Source organism: Microcaecilia unicolor, chromosome 6 (genome assembly GCF_901765095.1).
Source record: "Microcaecilia unicolor chromosome 6, aMicUni1.1, whole genome shotgun sequence".
NCBI classification, from domain to species: domain Eukaryota; kingdom Metazoa; phylum Chordata; class Amphibia; order Gymnophiona; family Siphonopidae; genus Microcaecilia; species Microcaecilia unicolor.
Window position 1 is genome coordinate 162,382,937 of NC_044036.1, and position 20,965 is coordinate 162,403,901.

At 44.0% G+C, this 20,965-nt stretch overlaps 1 protein-coding gene across 1 annotated transcript in view; it reads left to right on the plus strand.

Annotated features, from left to right (window-relative positions):
- FGD3 (FYVE, RhoGEF and PH domain containing 3) overlaps nt 1-20,965 on the plus strand; it is a 279,110-nt gene that overhangs the window by 155,603 nt on the left and 102,542 nt on the right. Inside the window, exons 5-6 of the mRNA XM_030206131.1 lie at nt 2,169-2,258; nt 6,022-6,158. Coding sequence (XP_030061991.1) covers nt 2,169-2,258; nt 6,022-6,158 — 227 coding nt within the window. The remainder of the gene's footprint in view (nt 1-2,168; nt 2,259-6,021; nt 6,159-20,965) is intronic.

A 20,965-nucleotide genomic window follows, 5' to 3' on the forward strand; every position in this document is an offset into this window, starting at 1 on the left:
TTTTGCTAAGGTGCGCTGTCGTAATGCGGTCTTAGTATGCTGAAAAAGGCTTTGCTGCAGGATGTGCTAAAGTATCTTGTGATAATTTTCTTGTTTGTTGGGGGCCCTTTTACTAAAGGGTTGCCGTGCAGCAACCCATAACTACCGCTGGCCCAGTGCAGCCTCCGGTGCTAGTTCTGCCTTGAGCGTGCACCATTTCCGGCACTGTGGAAAATAATTCTACAATTTGTAGTGCGGCGCTAACCCAGCGGTAACCGGTTACGGACTGGTTTTCCTCAGTGGGTGGTGGTAAGTGCGTCCCTTCATATGGCCATGCGGTAAGATTAATCTTACCACATGGCCATATCCTTTTTTTAGGAGCTTTTTACCCGCTGCAGTAAAAAGGGTCCTGATGCGCAGCAAAAACAGCCCCCCGCTGCTTCCGCAAGGCCCTTTTTACCACAGCTTAGTAATAGTACCCCTGTGTACGCTGAGCATGCGTAAACTATTTTAAAAAATATTTTTGGAGGGGGCATGTCATGGGCGGAGAGTAGTTATGAAAGCACTACCAGCAAGCATGTTCACATTAGCACGCACCAACTGGTTAACGCAGGAGAATTTAAAGCCAGATTCAATAAATGGTGCAGAAAAATAGGGAACAAGAGAAGAAAAGTTGGAACAAAGAGCCATGGATTCCAGAGACTGAAGCACACAAAAGTGAGGTGAGGAGTGGCCTAGTGGTTAGGGTGGTGGACTTTGGTCCTGAGGAACTGAGTTTGATTCCCGGCACAGGCAGCTCCTTGTGACTCTGGGCAAGTCACTTAACCCTCCATTGCCTGCCACATTGAGCCTTCCATGAGTGGGAAAAAGTGCGGGGTACAAATGTAACAAAACAAAAAAATAACTGGGTAAAAACAAAGTTTAATGAGAAATCAAAAATGACACAACACAACACTGTTAGAAAGTAAGGCAAAAAAAATCTGGTTGATTTTTTTTGCCTTACTTTCTAACAGTGTTTAAATCAAACGGTCTTTTTAAAGACCATCTAGGATCCTGTTTTGGATCTTATGACTTTCTTCTGTGATGTTATTTAATCCGTACTTGCACACAGACTCCTGATGCAGGCCCTCTGGCCAAAACACAGCGTTGTGTTGAGTCGTTTTTGATTTCTCATTAAACTTTGTTTTTTTTACCAAGATATTGTGTGTTCCAGTCTCTGGAATCCGTGGTTCTTTGTTCCCACTTTTCTTCTCTTGTTGCCTATTTTTCTGCACCATTTATTGAATCTGGCTCTAAATTCTCCTGCGTTGAGTTACTCCGTGGGACCTTTTGAGTTCGCCACACACGTGGATTCTCTTTGGGCAGAAAAATAGGTGCCGTGAAGAATCAACGCTTAGCACTATTTTATAAATGTGCTCTGGGATGAGTGCCCTTTATAGAATAGCGCCTAGCAGGGGATCCCTGTTCCCAACTTTGGGTGCAAGGATTTAAGCCAGCTGAAACCTGGTGTAAATCCTGGCCTGCAAGTTAGTTGAGTGTGGATCCCTGGAATTCTGTAACACTGCACACATCCTTTGAGAACGCCCTGACCTGCCGATGCCCCTCCCATTGCACCACCCCCTTTTGGATCGTGCGCTGTAGGATTTGGCCACTCAGGCTCATAGAATAGTATGCAGCCAGACACACACAACCTGGTGACAATTAATATCAATTGATACCATCCAATTATTGATGTTGGCTCATTAATCAATTGTGTTGCGTGTGTATTCCAAATTTAGTTGTGGATATTTGGGCATTCTTTATAGAATCTGGGGGTTAGAGCCTTGTAAATAAGAGGCAGTAAATGCACCGTTACTAATTCTTTTGTAAGTCCCGTGCACTAATGGAAGAATTAGCGTGGGTCCTGCAAAAGAAAAAAAGTCCTATTTTGGTATGTGGTAAAAATGGGCTTAGCATGTGGGAAGCATGCATTAAGCCCAAATTTTGCCACAGCTTAGTTAAAAGGATTCTTGGATAGCAGAAATGTCCTTTGATAAATGCTTTTGGCAGGTTGCTCATAATCTCTTGTTCACCGATCAATTTTCCTGCATTGTGGTTTCAATAATAGTGGATTAATCTTTGAGGTTGGTGTGTGTGTGTATGTGTTTGTTCTGTATTTTCATTTAGTGTTAATTTTGGATTTATTTCAGTGTACAGAACCACAAAAGCTTTTCCACATTGCAAATGAACTTCTCCACACTGAAGAAGCTTATGTTAAAAGATTACACCTACTAGATCAGGTACAGTTTCATGTTGCTTTGTTTTTCTTCAAAACGTTGAATATTTTGTGGCAGACTAAGTTTTCGTTAAATAATCTAATACTAAACCCCAGCAGAATAGTACTGTAATGTTACTGCTCCTTCAGCTCTACAAAATTATTTGTTTTAGCTTATAATGTTACCTGAGTGGAAACAAACATAGTCATTAATGTAATGCAGTGTATCTTTGAAGAGAGTCTGCACTTTAGAATTGCTTCTCAGACAATGAGAAGTGTGATGATTAGTCAGTGAAGCTGTTTTATACTTGCTACTAAATATTTTGTTTAATACCATTGAGCACCTTATATTGTTTTGTAATTTTTGAAGGTAATCAATAGAAATCAAACAAAATAGAAAATGGAAAAGAAAATTAGATGATACCTTTTTTATTGGACGTAACTTAATACATTTCTTCAGAAAGTGGAGAAGAGAACCAACTGAAAGTAACAGGATAGATCATAAGGAATGCCAAGCCAAATGCAAAGCGGAGATAAGGAGGGCAAAAAAGGACTTTGAGAAGAAATTAGCGTTGGAAGCAAAAATACATAGTAAAAACTTTTTTAGATACATTAAAAGCAGGAAACCGGCCAAAGAGTCGGTTGGGCCGCTGGACGAAAATGGTGTTAAAGGGGCGATCAAGGAGGACAAAGCCGTAGCGGAGAAATTAAATGAATTCTTTGCTTCGGTCTTCACCGAGGAGGATTTGGGGGGGACACCGGTGCCGGAAAGAATATTTGAAGCGGGGGAGTCGGAGAAACTAAACAAATTCTCTGTAACCTTGGAGGATGTAATGGGTCAGTTCAGCAAGCTGAAGAGTAGTAAATCACCGGGACCTGATGGTATTCATCCCAGAGTATTAATAGAACTAAAAAATGAACTTGCGGAGCTACTGTTAGAAATATGCAATCTGTCCCTAAAATCGAGTGTAATACCGGAAGACTGGAGGGTAGCCAATGTTACTCCGATTTTTAAGAAAGGTTCCAGAGGAGATCCGGGAAATTATAGACCGGTGAGTCTGACGTCGGTGCCGGGCAAGATGGTGGAGGCTATTATTAAGAATAAAATTGCAGAGCATATACAAAAACATGGACTGATGAGACAAAGTCAGCACGGATTTAGTGAAGGGAAGTCTTGCCTCACCAATCTAATGCATTTTTTTGAGGGGGTAAGCAAACATGTGGACAATGGGGAGCCGGTTGATATTGTATATCTGGATTTTCAGAAGGCGTTTGACAAAGTGCCGCACGAAAGACTCCTGAAGAAATTGCAGAGTCATGGAATCGGAGGTAGGGTATTATTATGGATTAAGAACTGGTTGAAAGATAGGAAGCAGAGAGTAGGATTGCGTGGCCAGTATTCTCAGTGGAGGAGGGTAGTTAGTGGGGTCCCGCAGGGGTCTGTGCTGGGTCCGTTGCTTTTTAATGTATTTATAAATGACCTAGAGATGGGAATAACTAGTGAGGTAATTAAATTCGCCGATGACACAAAATTATTCAGGGTCGTCAAGTCGCAGGAGGAATGTGAACGATTACAGGAGGACCTTGCGAGACTGGGAGAATGGGCGTGCAAGTGGCAGATGAAGTTCAATGTTGACAAGTGCAAAGTGATGCATGTGGGTAAGAGGAACCCGAATTATAGCTACGTCTTGCAAGGTTCCGCGTTAGGAGTTACGGATCAAGAAAGGGATCTGGGTGTCGTCGTCGATGATACGCTGAAACCTTCTGCTCAGTGTGCTGCTGCGGCTAGGAAAGCGAATAGAATGTTGGGTGTTATTAAGAAGGGTATGGAGTCCAGGTGTGCGGATGTTATAATGCCGTTGTATCGCTCCATGGTGCGACCGCACCTGGAGTATTGTGTTCAGTACTGGTCTCCGTATCTCAAAAAGATATAGTAGAATTGGAAAAGGTACAGCGAAGGGCGACGAAAATGATAGTGGGGATGGGACGACTTTCCTATGAAGAGAGGCTGAGAAGGCTAGGGCTTTTCAGCTTGGAGAAGAGACGGCTGAGGGGAGATATGATAGAAGTGTATAAAATAATGAGTGGAATGGATCGGGTGGATGTGAAGCGACTGTTCACGCTATCCAAAAATACTAGGACTAGAGGGCATGAGTTGAAGCTACGGTGTGGTAAATTTAAAACGAATCGGAGAAAATTTTTCTTCACCCAACGTGTAATTAGACTCTGGAATTCATTGCCGGAGAACGTGGTACGGGCGGTTAGCTTGACGGAGTTTAAAAAGGGGTTAGATAGATTCCTAAAGGACAAGTCCATAGACCGCTATTAAATGGACTGGAAAAATTCCTCATTTTTAGGTATAATCTTGTCTGGAATGTTTTTACGTTTAGGGAGCGTGCCAGGTGCCCTTGACCTGGATTGGCCACTGTCGGTGACAGGATGCTGGGCTAGATGGACCTTTGGTCTTTCCCAGTATGGCACTACTTATGTACTTATGTACTTATGTACTTATGAGCTTTCGAAGGTTGCCCTTCTTTGTCAGATCGGAAACAAGCAAATGTGGTAGATGACAGTATATATAAGTGAATATAATGTTTGATTTTAACAAAATATTTCTAAAAAGCAAGGAAAAGACCTCTAAATGCCCGACCGCTTACTTTCAGTTTTCAGCGGCTTTAACTGGGGGTGGTGGTGTTCATCACTGGTCATAAAAACCTTGCTTGGAAAGAATTATTTTAACTTTTAATTTATTTCCAAATAGATTTTAACAATTTTGCTCTTTCTACAAGAAAATTTTTTTTAAATATATTGACAATATCAATGCTAACTTCAAATTTTCTTTGGTTCATAAAAACCTTCGCTGATTCTCATGAAGTGCTCTAAAGCAGCTTTACAAAGATAAAGTAAAGTCGAGCACTTATCTGTTGCCCGACGGTAGCCCCATCCGTTTTGCTTGTGGGCTTTTTCAAAGGCTGTGCTTCGACAGGGAAAGCATTGAGAAAATTTTTTTCCTCTCTCTTGATCTGACCATAACTTAGTGCTGTATATGAAATGGATTTTTCCATGCTTTTAGGTTGATCTCTTTGTTTCACCCCACCACAGCTAACTTTTATTGTCCTCTTTTTTTTTTTTCCTATTCTTTGTCTTTTGATAGTCGCCCACCACCCCGCATATTGCCACCATTGCATTTCAGAACATATTCCCCCCAAATTCTATATATGGTTCCTTAAATTGTGCACGCTAATTTGCATAGCCAGATTGCATGCATAACTTAATTGATTAACAAGCCAGTTGGCGCTGATAATTGGTACTTAGCCCATTAGCAGCACTAATTGGCTTTAATTAGAATTAACACGCACAACTTTCTAGGCATATTCTATCATGCAGTGGTCATACATTTTAATGCGCACATGGGTGTGAAATGGGTGGGTTGTGGGCATTTAAAAAAAAAAAAAACCCAATGCACACTATTATGGAATACGCACGATCTGCAGATATTTAGGCCTGATTTTAGGTGGCCTAAATTTTAGTCGCAAGAACGGCGTGTGAGTGTGTTCTTTAAACTACGTGTAACTTTAGGAGTAGTTTATAGGATCATTATAACTGCTTGATTTTAAGGCGCTATATATATAGAATCCCCCCCCCCCCCCCCCCATTGTTTTCTTTCTTTGCTATTTATGGTGCTACAAATTAAAGGACCAAGCATTTTTATTCATACAAAGAATGATACGTTAAGTTGTAGTATACATATGTTATGTACTTTCATAATTTTTGCTGCCTCTCAACAGGTTTTCTGCACTAAATTATCTGAAGCTGGTATTCCACATGATGTGACAACTGGAATATTTTCTAATATTTCATCAATCTACCTTTTCCATGGACAGTTTCTCCTACCAGAACTTAAAATGCGAATTACGCAGGAGTGGTAAGTAAACCTTGAAAGTTGTGTAGATCCTGCAGCTGATGTTTGCACTTGTGATATTATAATCCTGTCTAGTTCTGTTTATGCCACTGCCCAATGCTGGAGTTGTGTGGTTTCGAAAAGTTCCTAATTGGTTTCCTATAAGCAGAAATCATAGGTTCTTTGGGAAACAATGAAAATATTTTACGGCAAAGATAATTTTTCCTGCAAGGTCCATTGTAGCTGGAGAGGAAGGTGAAACCCCCTCTGCTGCTGATCTGGTACCTTGTTAGAAAATTATCACTGCTGTATAATCATAGCTTTGTGAAAATATAAAATGTCATGGGTGGTGGACTCTGGTCATGGGGAACTGAGGAACTGAGTTTGATTCCCACTTCAGGCACAGCTCCTTGTGGCTCTGGGCAAGTCACTTAACCCTCCATTGCCCCAGGTACAAATAAGTACCTGTATATAATATGTAAGCCGCATTGAGCCTGCCATAAGTGGGAAAGCGCAGGGTACAAACGTAACTAAAATAAAATTTAAAAAAAATTAGCAGGGCCAGAGTAAAATTAAAAGTGCCCACAGGCAACAGAGGGCACACCTCCTCACCTCCTCCTCCCCCCACCAAATCAACCTTTCTCCAGCAGTTCTGTTGTAGCAACCTGCACGTGTGGGGGGGGGGGGGGGGGGTCAGCCTAAGGCCCTATAGGACCAGCAGTTTCCTGTTATCATGGAAAACCTAGGTGAGAGTCAGGGACCTGTCAGTGTATAAGGGCAGGTAGGCCCTCACAGTTTTTTTCCAAGTTGCTGCCACAGGGCTGTCACAGAAACTGGGCTTGCTGGAGGGCATGTGGCAGGTCCAGATGGAGACGTGGCAGCAGCATTACTCCAGTGCTTATCATAGTATAGTGTTGCCCATATCGAAATGCTGGCCTGGTCATTAGTCTTTCACAGCATAATTAGAGCTGCTGAACTTTAGTTCCTGAACTTTTGCCATCAAGCTCATCAGTTCTCTTAGGCTTCTGTGGCCGATGTCATGATTGTTGTGGTTGTCTGGGTCTTGCCATGCCTTGAGTAAGTGGAACCCACATTTCAGCCATTCTTTAGGGTATGCTGTGAAGTCTGCATCTTGTCATATAGTGGGCTCCCAAACCTGTCTCTGGGTTTGAGAGATGGGTGGTTTCCTTATGAAGATAGGAGATTTTGGCAGGAAATCTCCTGCCTTTCTGAAGAAACTACCCACCTCAAACCCCAACCAGTCAGGTTTGAGAACCCACTATATAAAGACAAGCTGCAGACCTCGCAGCATACCCTGAAGAAAGCCATAGCACAATGGCTAAAACATCGGTTCCACTTATTTGGATTCAGCAAGACCCAGACAATAGCTGCAAATCATGTTCATCAGTTCTTGGTTTTCCTAATGAATATCATTTTAAAGAAATTTAATGGTCTGAGTCACTGTGAACATTTTCATGCCAAATCAGACAGAATTCTGTATCAAACCAGGCTGTTCATTAGAAGCACCATGTCACACTGTAATTACTTATTTTACTTTGAGTAGCCTCTGTTCTGACCTTTGAATGCACAAGATAAAGTCTTTTTGTATTGTATTGGCCCGAGTTAAAAAGGAATACTAATAAAAACCCACTGCAGGTAGCAGTAACCAGAGATTAGTATATAATCCCTAGCTCTGACTACATGCAGAGAATTTTCTCATCGATTCGTGCACACACTTCTAAAACCCATGTGGTAGGTAAAACGCTCTTTTGTGATAAAAGGCCCTATTATCTAGCTCCAGTGGTTTGGGTGGTCTCTGTTGTCGTGGGATCAGGAGCAAACAGCCAGGTGCACACTGATATTCCCTTTCCCCAGCAAAATTGTAAGATGCATTGTGAGCTCCAGATAGCCCAGGTCAAATTGCAGATTAGATTGCAACACCTCTCTTCCTCCCCACAACAGCTCACCTGCAGGCAGATGATCAAAAGCAAACACTGGCGCTAGAGGCTGTTAGTGCCATACTAGCGCCGGCGTTTGCTACCTCCCCGTGATCAGAGCACTCGAGCACGTGAAACAACGCGCTCGAGGGCTCTTAGCGGAAGTAGCATGCACATGCATGCTAAACAGGGCTCTTAGCACAAGTAGCATGCAAATGCATGCTAATCAGTGCTTAACGCATTCATCCCCAATGATCAGTGACCAGCATGCCAAAGATTGGGTCGCTGGCCACGACAAACCCTACGCCAGCTCCGAGCCCCATCACAGAACTGTCCAAAATTTGGAAGTCCTCAACTGCCTCGTCACAGAACCGTCCAAATTTTGGACGTCCTCAACTGCCCAGTCGCTATACCTCCGACACCCCCTTGAAATTTGGCCGTCCCTGCAACAGGGCAGTTGAGGATGTCCATCTGCTGATTTAAAGATGGGCAGCCTTCTCTTTTCATTAGTCTCCAGCCCAGACCTGTCAAACAAGTGCGGGAGGATTGTGCTGAGCGCATGCTCAGGCACAATTCTCCCGCACTTCTACCCCATGATCAGAGATAATTGCGCTGCTTAAATTTGCATGCATTATCTCTGATCATAGGTCTAATAGTGCCCTGCACTGTTCCAGCGCTATTTTAGAGCGCTGTTTGGAACAGCGTGGGGCTATTGATCATCTGCCTGCTGAACAGCTACCAATTGATTTCCAGGTTGAAAAGAATTGCACTTGGAAATGTGGTTCTAATTTGAGGGGGGGCAGAGTAATTTTATAAAGCTTTTTCTGAATGTAAAACCAGTTGTGCTGCCATAAATGTGTACAAGTAGTGTGCCGATAAGATGGCATGTACATGTGCCCTGGGTAGGTGTTCCTGGGGGTAGTGGTTGGGTGGAGCAGGGTTGGAGTTGCGATATACACATCTATTTTATAAAATATGTGAGTAGGTGCACACGGTTATACCTTTGGACCAGGTGTAGATTGGTGCTCTATTAGGAATAGTTCTGGGTGGGTATTTTATTAAACCACATAAGCACTTATGTTGCCTTTATAGAATAAAAATAACTCTTCAAAACAAGCATCTCACTCAGAATACACACTGTGGGGGTCAATTCTGAAAAGGGCACCAAAAGTTAGGCACCAAAACATTTGGGCACTAAGTACCAATTCTGTAACAACACTTATGCGCCTAATTACTGTTAGAGAATTCTAGCGTGTCAGCATTCATGCACCTAACTTAAGGCGCAAGCATTTAAAATTTCAACTCAACTGGTGTAAATATGTGCTAGTGTTGCAGGAATGGAGGCATGAATTTGTGATGCTTCAGGAGTCAGACAGCACACACCAGTATGAGAGAAAAATCTTCTTTATTTGCCAGCAAACAAAGCAAGACATCAGCATTAAGTCTCTTCTTCTCTTTGTGTCTTTCTCTCAGCTCTCTGTGTCTTTGTCTCAGCTGCTTCTCTTCTTATGCTGTCTTCTCCTTCTTCTGTCTGTTCCTTCTGTCCTTCTCTTTCTTCTGAGCTCCTTCTGACGTAAACTGCTTCTGCTCCTACTTAAATAGGGTCCTAAGCCCTCCTCCTAGCCTAGCCCCCTTTACTCCCAATTGGTTAAGAAATTGATTGGCTACCTTGCCTCAACCAATCATTACTTTTGAAATATCAGTTACATAGGTTCCAGACATCCTAAACTGACCTCTGACCTGGGGCCCCTTAAGCCAGACATTTGGTCTCCAGTCTCTTACATGTTATTATGATTGATTTCTCATATTCCTAGTACTAACTGCTAACTAAACTCTGGCATTCATTAAAGGGGTCAAAAGCCAATCTTACTTAATAGCATACATATCAGGTTATTACTTCCAGGAGGCCAGTCCTACACTTAGCTATAATTAATCAAGGAGAAGAGAGCTGACTAGTTCTGACCTCTTCACCTATCAGCTTATACATTGAACCAGCCAGAACTATGGCTAAGTCAAACCACATGTTGATCTCCTCAATGCAGTCCTTGCTTGACCTCTTAAACAGCAGACAAAGAGTAATACAGAATTTAACAGATATTCTACACAGACACAAACCTTATTAATTTACACAGAATCAGTATTTCTTATAAGACATATTCTAAATATCAAAAACTTGTAAATACTAATCTATTGCCTCTCTCTCTCTCTAAATAGTATTTTCTATCTAAGCATTTTAAACTACAATTAATCATATGTCTGGCTCATTCCTTTATTCATTCATAATAGTTTACAGCTGTGCCAGCTAGCATTGGCAATTCACAAGGGACAGAGTTTCATTTCTCACTGACCTTTCCTAACCTTAGCTCGGCCAAGCTAGACATTGAAATAATATGAACCATCTGGCATACCTTCACTTTAGTTGCAAAGTAAAAAGTTAGAATTCTAACTTCAAGCTTTTAACAGAATTAACCCTTCATATGATTTCTTATATATGATTATGCCCATGGCTGCTTCATTCCCCCCTTTGAGACTAAAATCAGCTTATGCAGAGATAAGTCTCACTACTCAAACTCTGGAGATTATAGTGATCCTAACTGGGAATAGACTTGTGAATCACCATTACCCTACTTGTTAAGGTTCGACGGCATACTGCCGAAGCACATGAGGCCAGGAAACAAAACAAAAACCCTGCTAAAACTAAGACTATTAGGGAAATGAACAAAGGACGTATCCAGGAGGTCAATGACCACCACCAGGAGGTAAGGTCTAATCCTCCTCGGTAATCCTCCACATTAAGGCTAGCCAACTGTAGGACTTTATCCATGGCATGCCTAACTACATGCGTCCTATTTATGACAATAGTACAGCACTCTGAAGAATTTAACACTGTGCAGAGGCCACCCTGAGCTGCAAAGAGATAGTCAAGGCCCATACGATTATACCGAGAAACTATACTTAATTCATTAATTTGATCCTGCAATGCATTGACTACCACGTTCAGCTCATGAACTAAAACATGGAGTAGGGATTGAAGTCTCCGGGTAGCCATACCTAGTTCAGTAATACCCGCTACCGGGCCTCCAATTGGAATCCAGGCCGTGGCAGAAAGGGCTACAAGTCTCTTTTTAGTCAGAGGATAAGTAGAATTGATATACTGGAGGGCTAATTCAATCGCCTCATCCTCTGTGGCAACGGAGGAGGGTAAGGACAAAGCCTCTCGCTTAGAGCGGTGCGGGGATAGTGGCTTAAGAGGAATAACTTTAGGAAAATAATTCAAGGTTACCAATACACAAAAATCATATGTAGGGGGAAGAATCATGTGGAGGACATTATCACAGAGCCAGTAATGACCAAGAAGAGGGTGAGGAAAGTTCCCAATAAATGTTGGCTCAGGCTGGACAGGGTACTTAGGGTGCCCATAATGCGAGCCCCTATCCCAGGGGGAACGAAGACGAAATGGAGACTTTGCACACCATAGGCGCCAATCCCCAATTGTGACAGGCTGCTCATTTGTTAGTAACTCTTCATACCCCGGGGACTTATGAAAGTAGAAAATAAGCTTGGACACTATAGTCTTCTCAGTGGTACGCTTAGGAGCCAGATAATCACCTGGGTCATAATCTACAGGTATGGTAGCAGGGCACATAGGAGTACCTGGAGAAACTACCCACACAGATTCTCCTTTTTCTGGGAGAACATTAGTATAGTTACAGGGAATGGGAAGAACAGTTGAGATGCTTCTTGTTAAACAAAACACTCCAGAGGCTGGATAGGGAGACGTAAAAACTGGCCTTAGAGAAGATTCAGAGGGGGAAGTAGCATTATAAAAGGACCACCAAGTATAATCCTGGCTCCAAGGGCCTGAACTCGAAAAATAGGGAGGTATAAGAGCTGGGAGTTGCACAGGGACAGGTACAGCTGGGACATCTGTGGTATAAGGAGAAAATCGGGAACACACAATACAAGGGGAAGTAATCTTTGCCTGGCTAATTAGTTCCTGGACAGAGTGTAACCAAAGGTTGGAGCGAGTTGGGGTATTAGGAACAAGGAGGCAAGGAGTAGAAAACAACAAAAGCATCCAAACTACTAACATTTTCTTTCTTCCTAATCTAAAACAAATACAGCAAACTAATTAAGCAATAATATTTCAACAGTCTGTGCTAATCACAGATTACTCTCATATAGTGTTCTCAGTCTTTGAGTTCTTATACCAGTTGGGATAGACCCTCAACTGATAAGGATCAAGCTCTCAAATTCCAAGAAAGCCAGAATCAGGGCAAGAAAGAGTCTCAGTGTGAAGCCGAAGTTCAGCCGCTCCTGCAGTATGCAGTTGACCCTTCTTTTCAGCTAGTAGATTCTTTGGTTCGGGTCAGGCGCAACTTCAATGGCTCCGCTGGATCACTTTCTGCTCTCCACTGTCTAGGCTCCGTCTGATCCGTGCTGGGCTCAGTCTGGTCAGCAGACTTAATTCGAGACCAATGGACCCATGGAGTTATCCCTGCGACCTTCACAGCTGCAGGGGTAGAAAGCAAAACAGTAAAAGGTCCTTTCCATCGGGGCCCCAAAGGCTGGAGCTTCCAGTCTTTCACCCAAACTCTATCCCCTGGCAGGAAGGAATGTACCTGAGCCTGGAAGGGGACAGGGTTTATTTCTCTCACATAAGACTGAAGCTCAGAAATTATCTTACCCAGGAGGGCTACCTGCTCCTGCACCTGGGCAGACCCTAAAATCCCTATGTCTCCCTTAATTCCCTGTAAAATGGCTGGGGGCTTCCCATACACAATTTCAAAGGGAGAGAGGGCTGTTCCTTTAGTTGGGGTGCATCGGAGGCGAAAGAGGGCTAGTGGCAATGCCTGTGGCCATTTCAATTGGGTTTCCTGACAAATCTTTGCTAGGCTATTTTTCAAGGTTCTGTTTGCCCGCTCAACCTGCCCTGAACTCTGGGGACGATAGGCACAATGCAATTTCCAGGTAATGCGCAATGCGCGGGACAGGGCCTGAAGTGTAGCTTCAACAAAGGCGGGACCATTATCTGAACCTATGGCAAGGGGCAGTCCATACCTGGGGATGACATCCCTAAGGAGGGCTCGAGCTACTTCTGTGGCTTTCTCAGTGACTGTAGGATATGCTTCCACCCACCCAGAAAAGGTACAACCCATAACTAAGAGGTATCGGAGCCTACCACTCCTGGGCATTTCTGTGAAGTCTATAACTAGGGACTCAAAGGGTGTTAGTCCTCTAGACTGAACTCCTGGTGGAATACGGGGTCCCTGACGAGCATTATTCTGGGCACAGAGAGTACATCGGGCAGAGGCAGTGGCAACCAGACTATCCAATCCTTCCAGCACCACTACTCGATTGAGTAGGCGGGCTAGTGCTGTTTTCCCTAAGTGTGATAGGTCATGAGCTTGAGACACTACAGGCCAAGCTAGGTGGCGTGGCACCAGAACTCTGGTATCAGGGAGATGTAACCAGCCATCAGGTCTCCTTACTGCACCTTCTTCTTGAGCCCATTTCTCTTCCACTTGGGTATATATAGGTGTCCATTCTTGCAGTCGGATTTGGAACAGGGGGGTCACAGTACTTGCTGGGGGTCCTCGAGCAGCTTCCTTGGCCACCCGATCAGCATGGCGGTTCCCTCGGGCCACTGGAGTATCTATTCTTTGGTGTCCCCTGCAGTGAATAACAGCTACCTTCTTAGGGGCCCACACAGCCTCTAGCAGCTGAAGTATTTCAGGTCCATACTTAACAGGTTGGCCTGCAGCATTTATGAGTCCCTTTTCCTTATACAAAGCTCCATGAGCATGTAGGGTTGTGAAGGCATACTTAGAATCAGTATAAATGTTGGTTACCAGTCCTGCTGCTAACTCCAGAGCTCGTATGAGGGCCACAAGTTCTGCTTTCTGGGCTGAAGTTCCTTGGGGCAGGGCTCTCGCTTCTATCACCTTGTCCTCTGTCACCACAGCATAGCCTGCCAATCGCTTAGAGTTCTCCACATAACTGCTTCCATCTGTGAAATAAATTACATCTGGGTCCCTCCACGGAACATCTTTAAGATCTGGTCGACTGGAGTACACTTCATCCATGGTTTGGATACAGTCATGATCCGGTGGTCCCTCAGATGCTGGCAAAAGAGTAGCAGGATTGAATGTAGCCACTGTTTCCAGGTGTATCCGTGGATTCTCACACAAGCTGGCTTGGTACTTAACCATACGGTTATTTGTAAACCAGTGATTGCCCTTATACTCCATGAGGGTGAGAACTGCATGGGGGACTTTAACAACCAGTTCTTGCCCCAAGGTCAACTTATCAGCTTCCTGGACCAGTAAGGCTGTTGCTGCAATGGCCCTCATGCAGGCTGGCCATCCTTTAGCCACTCCATCCAGCTGTTTAGACAGGTATGCAACAGGCCTCTGCCAGGATCCCATCATCTGGGTCAGCACACCCAGAGCAACCCCCTGTCGCTCGTGGACATACAGTGAGAAAGGTTTCTCCACATCAGGAAGGCCTAACGCAGGGGCTTGGAGTAGGGCTTTCTTTATGGCAATGAAGGATTGTTGAGCAGTAGGTCCCCATTCAAATGGTTCCTTTTCACCCCCCTTTGTGGCTTGGTAAAGGGGTTTCGCCATCAATGCAAAATTTGGAATCCAAATTCTGCAGAATCCAGCTGCTCCCAGGAATTCCCTAACTTCTCTTCTGGACTTGGGTTGGGGAATTGCAGCAACTGCTTGCTTCCTACTAGCATCCAGTCTCCGACTTCCCTGGGAAATACAAAAGCCCAGATACTTCACTTCTGACTGACAAAGTTGGGCCTTTGAGCGTGAGACCTTATAGCCTGCATCCAAGAGTAGCTCCAGCAATTCTCTAGTAGCCTCAAAACACTCTTCCTGAGTCACTGCTGCAATCAGGAGGTCATCTACATACTGGAGTAAAACTCGCCTGGAAGGCTCAGATTTAAAAGTCTTAAGGTCTTGCCCTAGGGCTGTCCCAAAAATGGTGGGGGAATTCTTGAACCCCTGTGGCAGGCGGGTCCATGTATACTGAAGCTTCCTTCCTGTTACTGGGTTTTCCCATTGAAAGGCAAAAAGCAATTGACTGGCTGGGGCCACCCGAATACAAAAGAAGGCATCTTTTAGGTCTAGTGTTGTGAAATGGGTAGCTCCAGAAGGTATCAATCCTAACAGGACATATGGATTAGGCACTACAGGGTGTAATGAAATAGTGGATTTGTTAACCACTCGTAAGTCTTGGACTGGCCGGTAGTCCTCAGTCCCTGGCTTCTGAACTGGCAATAGTGGCGTATTCCATGGAGACTGGCAAGGACGAATAATTCCATAGGATAACAGACGATTCAAATGTGCTTGGATCCCTTCCAGAGCCTTTCTGGGAATTGGGTATTGGCGAAGATGGATTGGCCGGGCACTTGGAAGTAAATCTACATGTACAGGAGGAATATTTCGGGCCAACCCTGGGGGATTATCTTCTGCCCATACCCCACTGACCTGAAAGCTGTCTGCCAGGGGTAGGTCAACTTGGCTATGTGACTGATGCAGCCGCCATTCTTCTTCAAGAGGGCAGCAGAAACTCAATATACCCTTAGGGCTGGATATCGGGGGCCGAAAGGAGACTGAAGTCTGGCCATCAGAGTCAAAAGAAATTTGGGCCCTAAGCTTGGACAGCAGGTCTCGACCTAACAAAGGGATTGGACAGTCTGGCATATACAGGAATTCATGAGTGACTATGTGTGAGCCTAATTGGCATCTACGGGTTGTCAGGAAAGGCCTCCGGTTCTGCACCCCCGTGGCTCCCACCACTCGGACAGTTTTTCCAGACACAGGCGCTAATCGCTTCGTCACAACAGAATGTTCAGCTCCTGTATCAATCATGAATGGAATTGAGCGGCTCCCTATAGTTAGCTTGACCATAGGTTCCTGGGAGCCCAGTTTGTAGGAACCCGGTCTGTCCTATTCGTCCCATTCTGCCATCTCGGCTATCCCGATGATGTCAGATTCAGGAGGCTCATATCTTCCCTCTCGAACTCGGCCTCGGCTTCCTCGATCTCCTGGTCCCCTTCTCAGTCCCTGGCGCCTCTGGGGGCATTCATCTTTCCAGTGCCCTCTTTCCTTACAATAGGCACACTGGTCCCTCTCCAATCTTGGTCTGGGATTCTCCCCCCTTGGCCGGGATTGATTGAAGGAATCTCGGGGCCTGACTGGTGGTCCGGGGTCCCACTTTGGCTTCCCATTAGCTAGAGGTCGACCTCGGTTAAGGGTGGAATTAGTAATGGCTGCCGCTAAAAGGTCGGCCTTCTTCTGCATCTTCCGGTCAGCCTCTCGGCGCACCTCCTGATCTCTATTAATGAAAACCTTGGTTGCGATCTCAATTAGCTGGGTGGTATTCATCCCTGCGAATCCCTCCTGACGCTGCAACTTCTTCCGGATATCTGGCATACTCTGGGCCACCAATGCGCTATTCACCATTCTCTGGTTTTCTTGGGCTTCAGGGTCAAATGGGGTGTATGTTCTGTAGGCTTCAATTAGTCGCTCTAGAAAGGCCCCAGGGGATTCAGTTGCCCCTTGGAGAATTTCAGAGACCTTTGCCAGATTAATGGGCCTCTTTATGCCTTTCCTCATACCTTCCAGCAAGTCCCGGCAATAGCCAGACAACAGTTCATAGTGCTGCCCATCATTTGGATCCCAATCTGGAGCTGCGCGAGGAAACCGAGCTCTAACCCACCCCTCTAGGTCCGGTGTCCTCTCGGGAGCACGTGCTCGCGTGATGGCCTCAGCATTTTGCAAAATCTTCCGCCTCTCCTCAGTTGTGAAGAGGGTCAGGAGAAGTTGTTGACAATCAGTCCAGGTTGGGTTATGGGTGGCCATAATGCTAGCCACTAGGTCCACCACTGCCTGAGGCTTTTCAGTATAAGAGGGGTAATGCGTCTTCCAATTCAGGAGATCGGTGGTTGTGAAGGGTACATACTGATAGGCCTGTGCCTGTATAACCTGACCCTGATTATTAGGATCCGGTCGAGTGGTAGTTACCTGACGAAGTGGCAGAACTCTCGAGGAGGTGGGAATGGAACCTGAGGTAGAGCTAGGAGCTACCCTCCTATCATGCTCAAAGGTGATTGCAGCAGGTCTAACCCATTCAGTGGAGGTATGTTGAACCCCTGAGGGATGGGGAGGGGTACTCATAGACTGAGAGGTGGTCACAGGTGAGTCAGTCCATTGAAAGGGATGCCGGGCCCCTGATGAGTGGGTAGGGGTATTAGAGGGAGAGGCTGGGCTGTCAGGAGTTGAGGAGTCAGGGAGTGGAACCCAAAACGGGTCTTCAGAGGTTAACAGGAGAGGATTTGGCACAGAAGGGTAGAGGCCAGGTGAAAAGTCCAACCTAGGATGTGGTGGGGTTCGCACAGAAGAGGAACTATCCGGAGAAGCCTGTACTGGAGAAGCTTGGGCTGGACGGCGTGGATCTCTGGGGGTAGCACGGAACCCCAACAATGGGCCATAAGGTGGTGGCTCAAGGTCTGAGGGGTCATCAGAGAGTATGGGTTTCTCGGACAGGGTAGGGGCGGAAGCCACTGATTGGGTGGTAAGCTTCCTAGGGCTCTTTCCCTCTTCTAGTTTAGATTTTCTAATCTTTCTTTGAACACGGCCTAACATGAATTTTACTGGGGATCCCATATAAGTTTTCAACCACGAGGGAGGGTCAGTCACAAGGCTGTCCCAGGAATCTATATAAGGGAGTTGTTCAGAATATTCTGGTTCTCCTACAACTATGCTGTAGACCTTCCGGATTACTTCAATATCTAAGCTGCCACTAGGGGGCCACCCCACTCCCATAGATGGCCACTCAACTTCACACAAGGTTCTTAGAGTACTTGAGCTTAAAGTCTGTCCATAGTCATTAATTAAAAATCCTTTTCTAAAGTTCTTAAGCATACAATCTAGGGGGGTATCAATTTGTCTAGATGATGTCCCACCCATAATGCTTACAGTTACAACACACAAAGAGGGGGGGAATTTTTGAGAATGCAGTAAGGGGTCTGCACTCTCGAGACACTAGGTAGACAGACAACAATCGCTTCCTTCCGTTGCTGACCAATTGAACTCGCGTTAATTGGAAATGCAGCTATAAGAAGTCCGCACTCATTAACATTCAGGCATCACACATTCATTCAGTACAGAAAATCCCACCCAACAATTTCAGATTTCTCAGATACAGATAAGCTCAAGCGTTTTCGCTTCTAATCTCCTCTAGATTAGAAGGTACTAGGGCCTTCGCTGAGAGTTGATCAGGCTCTCCTTCCTCAATTTGTTTGAGGGGCTGATTTACAATTTTCTAGCTAGAATTACAATACAGAATACAGAATTCATACCCGGCGAATGTTCTCCAGTCAGTTGGGTGCTGGGATTAATGCAGGATGCATCCCACCGCTGCCACCAAGAATTGTTGCAGGAATGGAGGCATGAATTTGTGATGCTTCAGGAGTCAGACAGCACACACCAGTATGAGAGAAAAATCTTCTTTATTTGCCAGCAAACAAAGCAAGACATCAGCATTAAGTCTCTTCTTCTCTTTGTGTCTTTCTCTCAGCTCTCTGTGTCTTTGTCTCAGCTGCTTCTCTTCTTATGCTGTCTTCTCCTTCTTCTGTCTGTTCCTTCTGTCCTTCTCTTTCTTCTGAGCTCCTTCTGACGTAAACTGCTTCTGCTCCTACTTAAATAGGGTCCTAAGCCCTCCTCCTAGCCTAGCCCCCTTTACTCCCAATTGGTTAAGAAATTGATTGGCTACCTTGCCTCAACCAATCATTACTTTTGAAATATCAGTTACATAGGTTCCAGACATCCTAAACTGACCTCTGACCTGGGGCCCCTTAAGCCAGACATTTGGTCTCCAGTCTCTTACATGTTATTATGATTGATTTCTCATATTCCTAGTACTAACTGCTAACTAAACTCTGGCATTCATTAAAGGGGTCAAAAGCCAATCTTACTTAATAGCATACATATCAGGTTATTACTTCCAGGAGGCCAGTCCTACACTTAGCTATAATTAATCAAGGAGAAGAGAGCTGACTAGTTCTGACCTCTTCACCTATCAGCTTATACATTGAACCAGCCAGAACTATGGCTAAGTCAAACCACATGTTGATCTCCTCAATGCAGTCCTTGCTTGACCTCTTAAACAGCAGACAAAGAGTAATACAGAATTTAACAGATATTCTACACAGACACAAACCTTATTAATTTACACAGAATCAGTATTTCTTATAAGACATATTCTAAATATCAAAAACTTGTAAATACTAATCTATTGCCTCTCTCTCTCTAAATAGTATTTTCTATCTAAGCATTTTAAACTACAATTAATCATATGTCTGGCTCATTCCTTTATTCATTCATAATAGTTTACAGCTGTGCCAGCTAGCATTGGCAATTCACAAGGGACAGAGTTTCATTTCTCACTGACCTTTCCTAACCTTAGCTCGGCCAAGCTAGACATTGAAATAATATGAACCATCTGGCATACCTTCACTTTAGTTGCAAAGTAAAAAGTTAGAATTCTAACTTCAAGCTTTTAACAGAATTAACCCTTCATATGATTTCTTATATATGATTATGCCCATGGCTGCTTCACTAGTAAATTTTAGCAGCTATGTGTGACACTATTCTGTAACTTACATGCCCAACTGCAAGACACACCCCTTACCTGCTCATGTGCACAGTCCCTTTCTAGTTGCATGCTATAATAGCATTTAGGATCTATTTATAGAATTGTGCCTAGGTGTCTTTACATGTATAACTGGAAATTAATGCCAATTATGGGCCATTATTGGTACTTAAAAGCCAATTAGCACCTAATTGTAGAATTAAGGGACCCTTTTACTGCACCAACCACTAGGCTACTCCTCCACTCTAGTATGTGTTTCATTTGCTGACTGTGCTGTCTGTTGCATGGCCCATTTTGTTCCTATGGGCCATGTTAACCATTACTAAATAACCTCCAACATGAGGAAGACTACTGTTGCAGAAGTGGTGTTAAAGTATATTACTAAAGAGGTAGATTTTCATTTTTGTTAAAGTCTTACAATAAGTGTCTGTTGGGTCTCAGCTTTAGATCCATTGTGTGTGTGGGTGGGGTTTTTTTAATCTTTTTTTTTTCTTTTTGCAACTTTATTTGCAGTTTGCAAAAAAAAAAACCTTTTTATAATGAGATTTAAAGGCAGTTTTTGTATAGTAATAGTGTTTTAGGTTTTGGAAAATAAATGATCACAAGATGTGTGGTGGTGTGTGGTTTTGCTAGTCAAAATGATTTCTTCCATGTAGTTCCCCTAGAGAAGTGATTTTCTAATCAGGCTTTTAGGCTTTCAAACAGATCTTCTAAAATGAGTGAACATCAAGCCCATGTTTTTTTAAAAGGTCTTGTCAGCCAGATTTGAGGGCAGTTTTTTTTGGAAACTAGATTTTTACTATCTTGTGCTAGTTTTCTGAAGACCTGAAATTTTTTTTTCTTTTTGTAATCAATGAACAGTAAAGAGAGAACAACATTCTTTGTCTCTTCCTGGCTGTGATCAATATTTGTAATTGCAGTAAACTATATGGAAAATCTTGCAAATTCTTGGGGCACTCGTAGTGTTGTTTTACCAAGGATTGGTTCTATCAGAAACCTGGTATGATAGCTTCACACAAAATTAGTGCTGCCCTAGCAGAAAGTTAATATATTATCTATAATGAAGTCCATTTGCATCCAAACTCTCCCTCTTTCAGATAATGTAAATTTAAGGTAGTGCACACTTTTTGGAAAACTATCATTGTGATTACATAATTATTGAAAGACTGAAAAGCGTGTTCGTACAGCAAATTCAGTGAAATTTTGCCAATATGATCTTGGCAG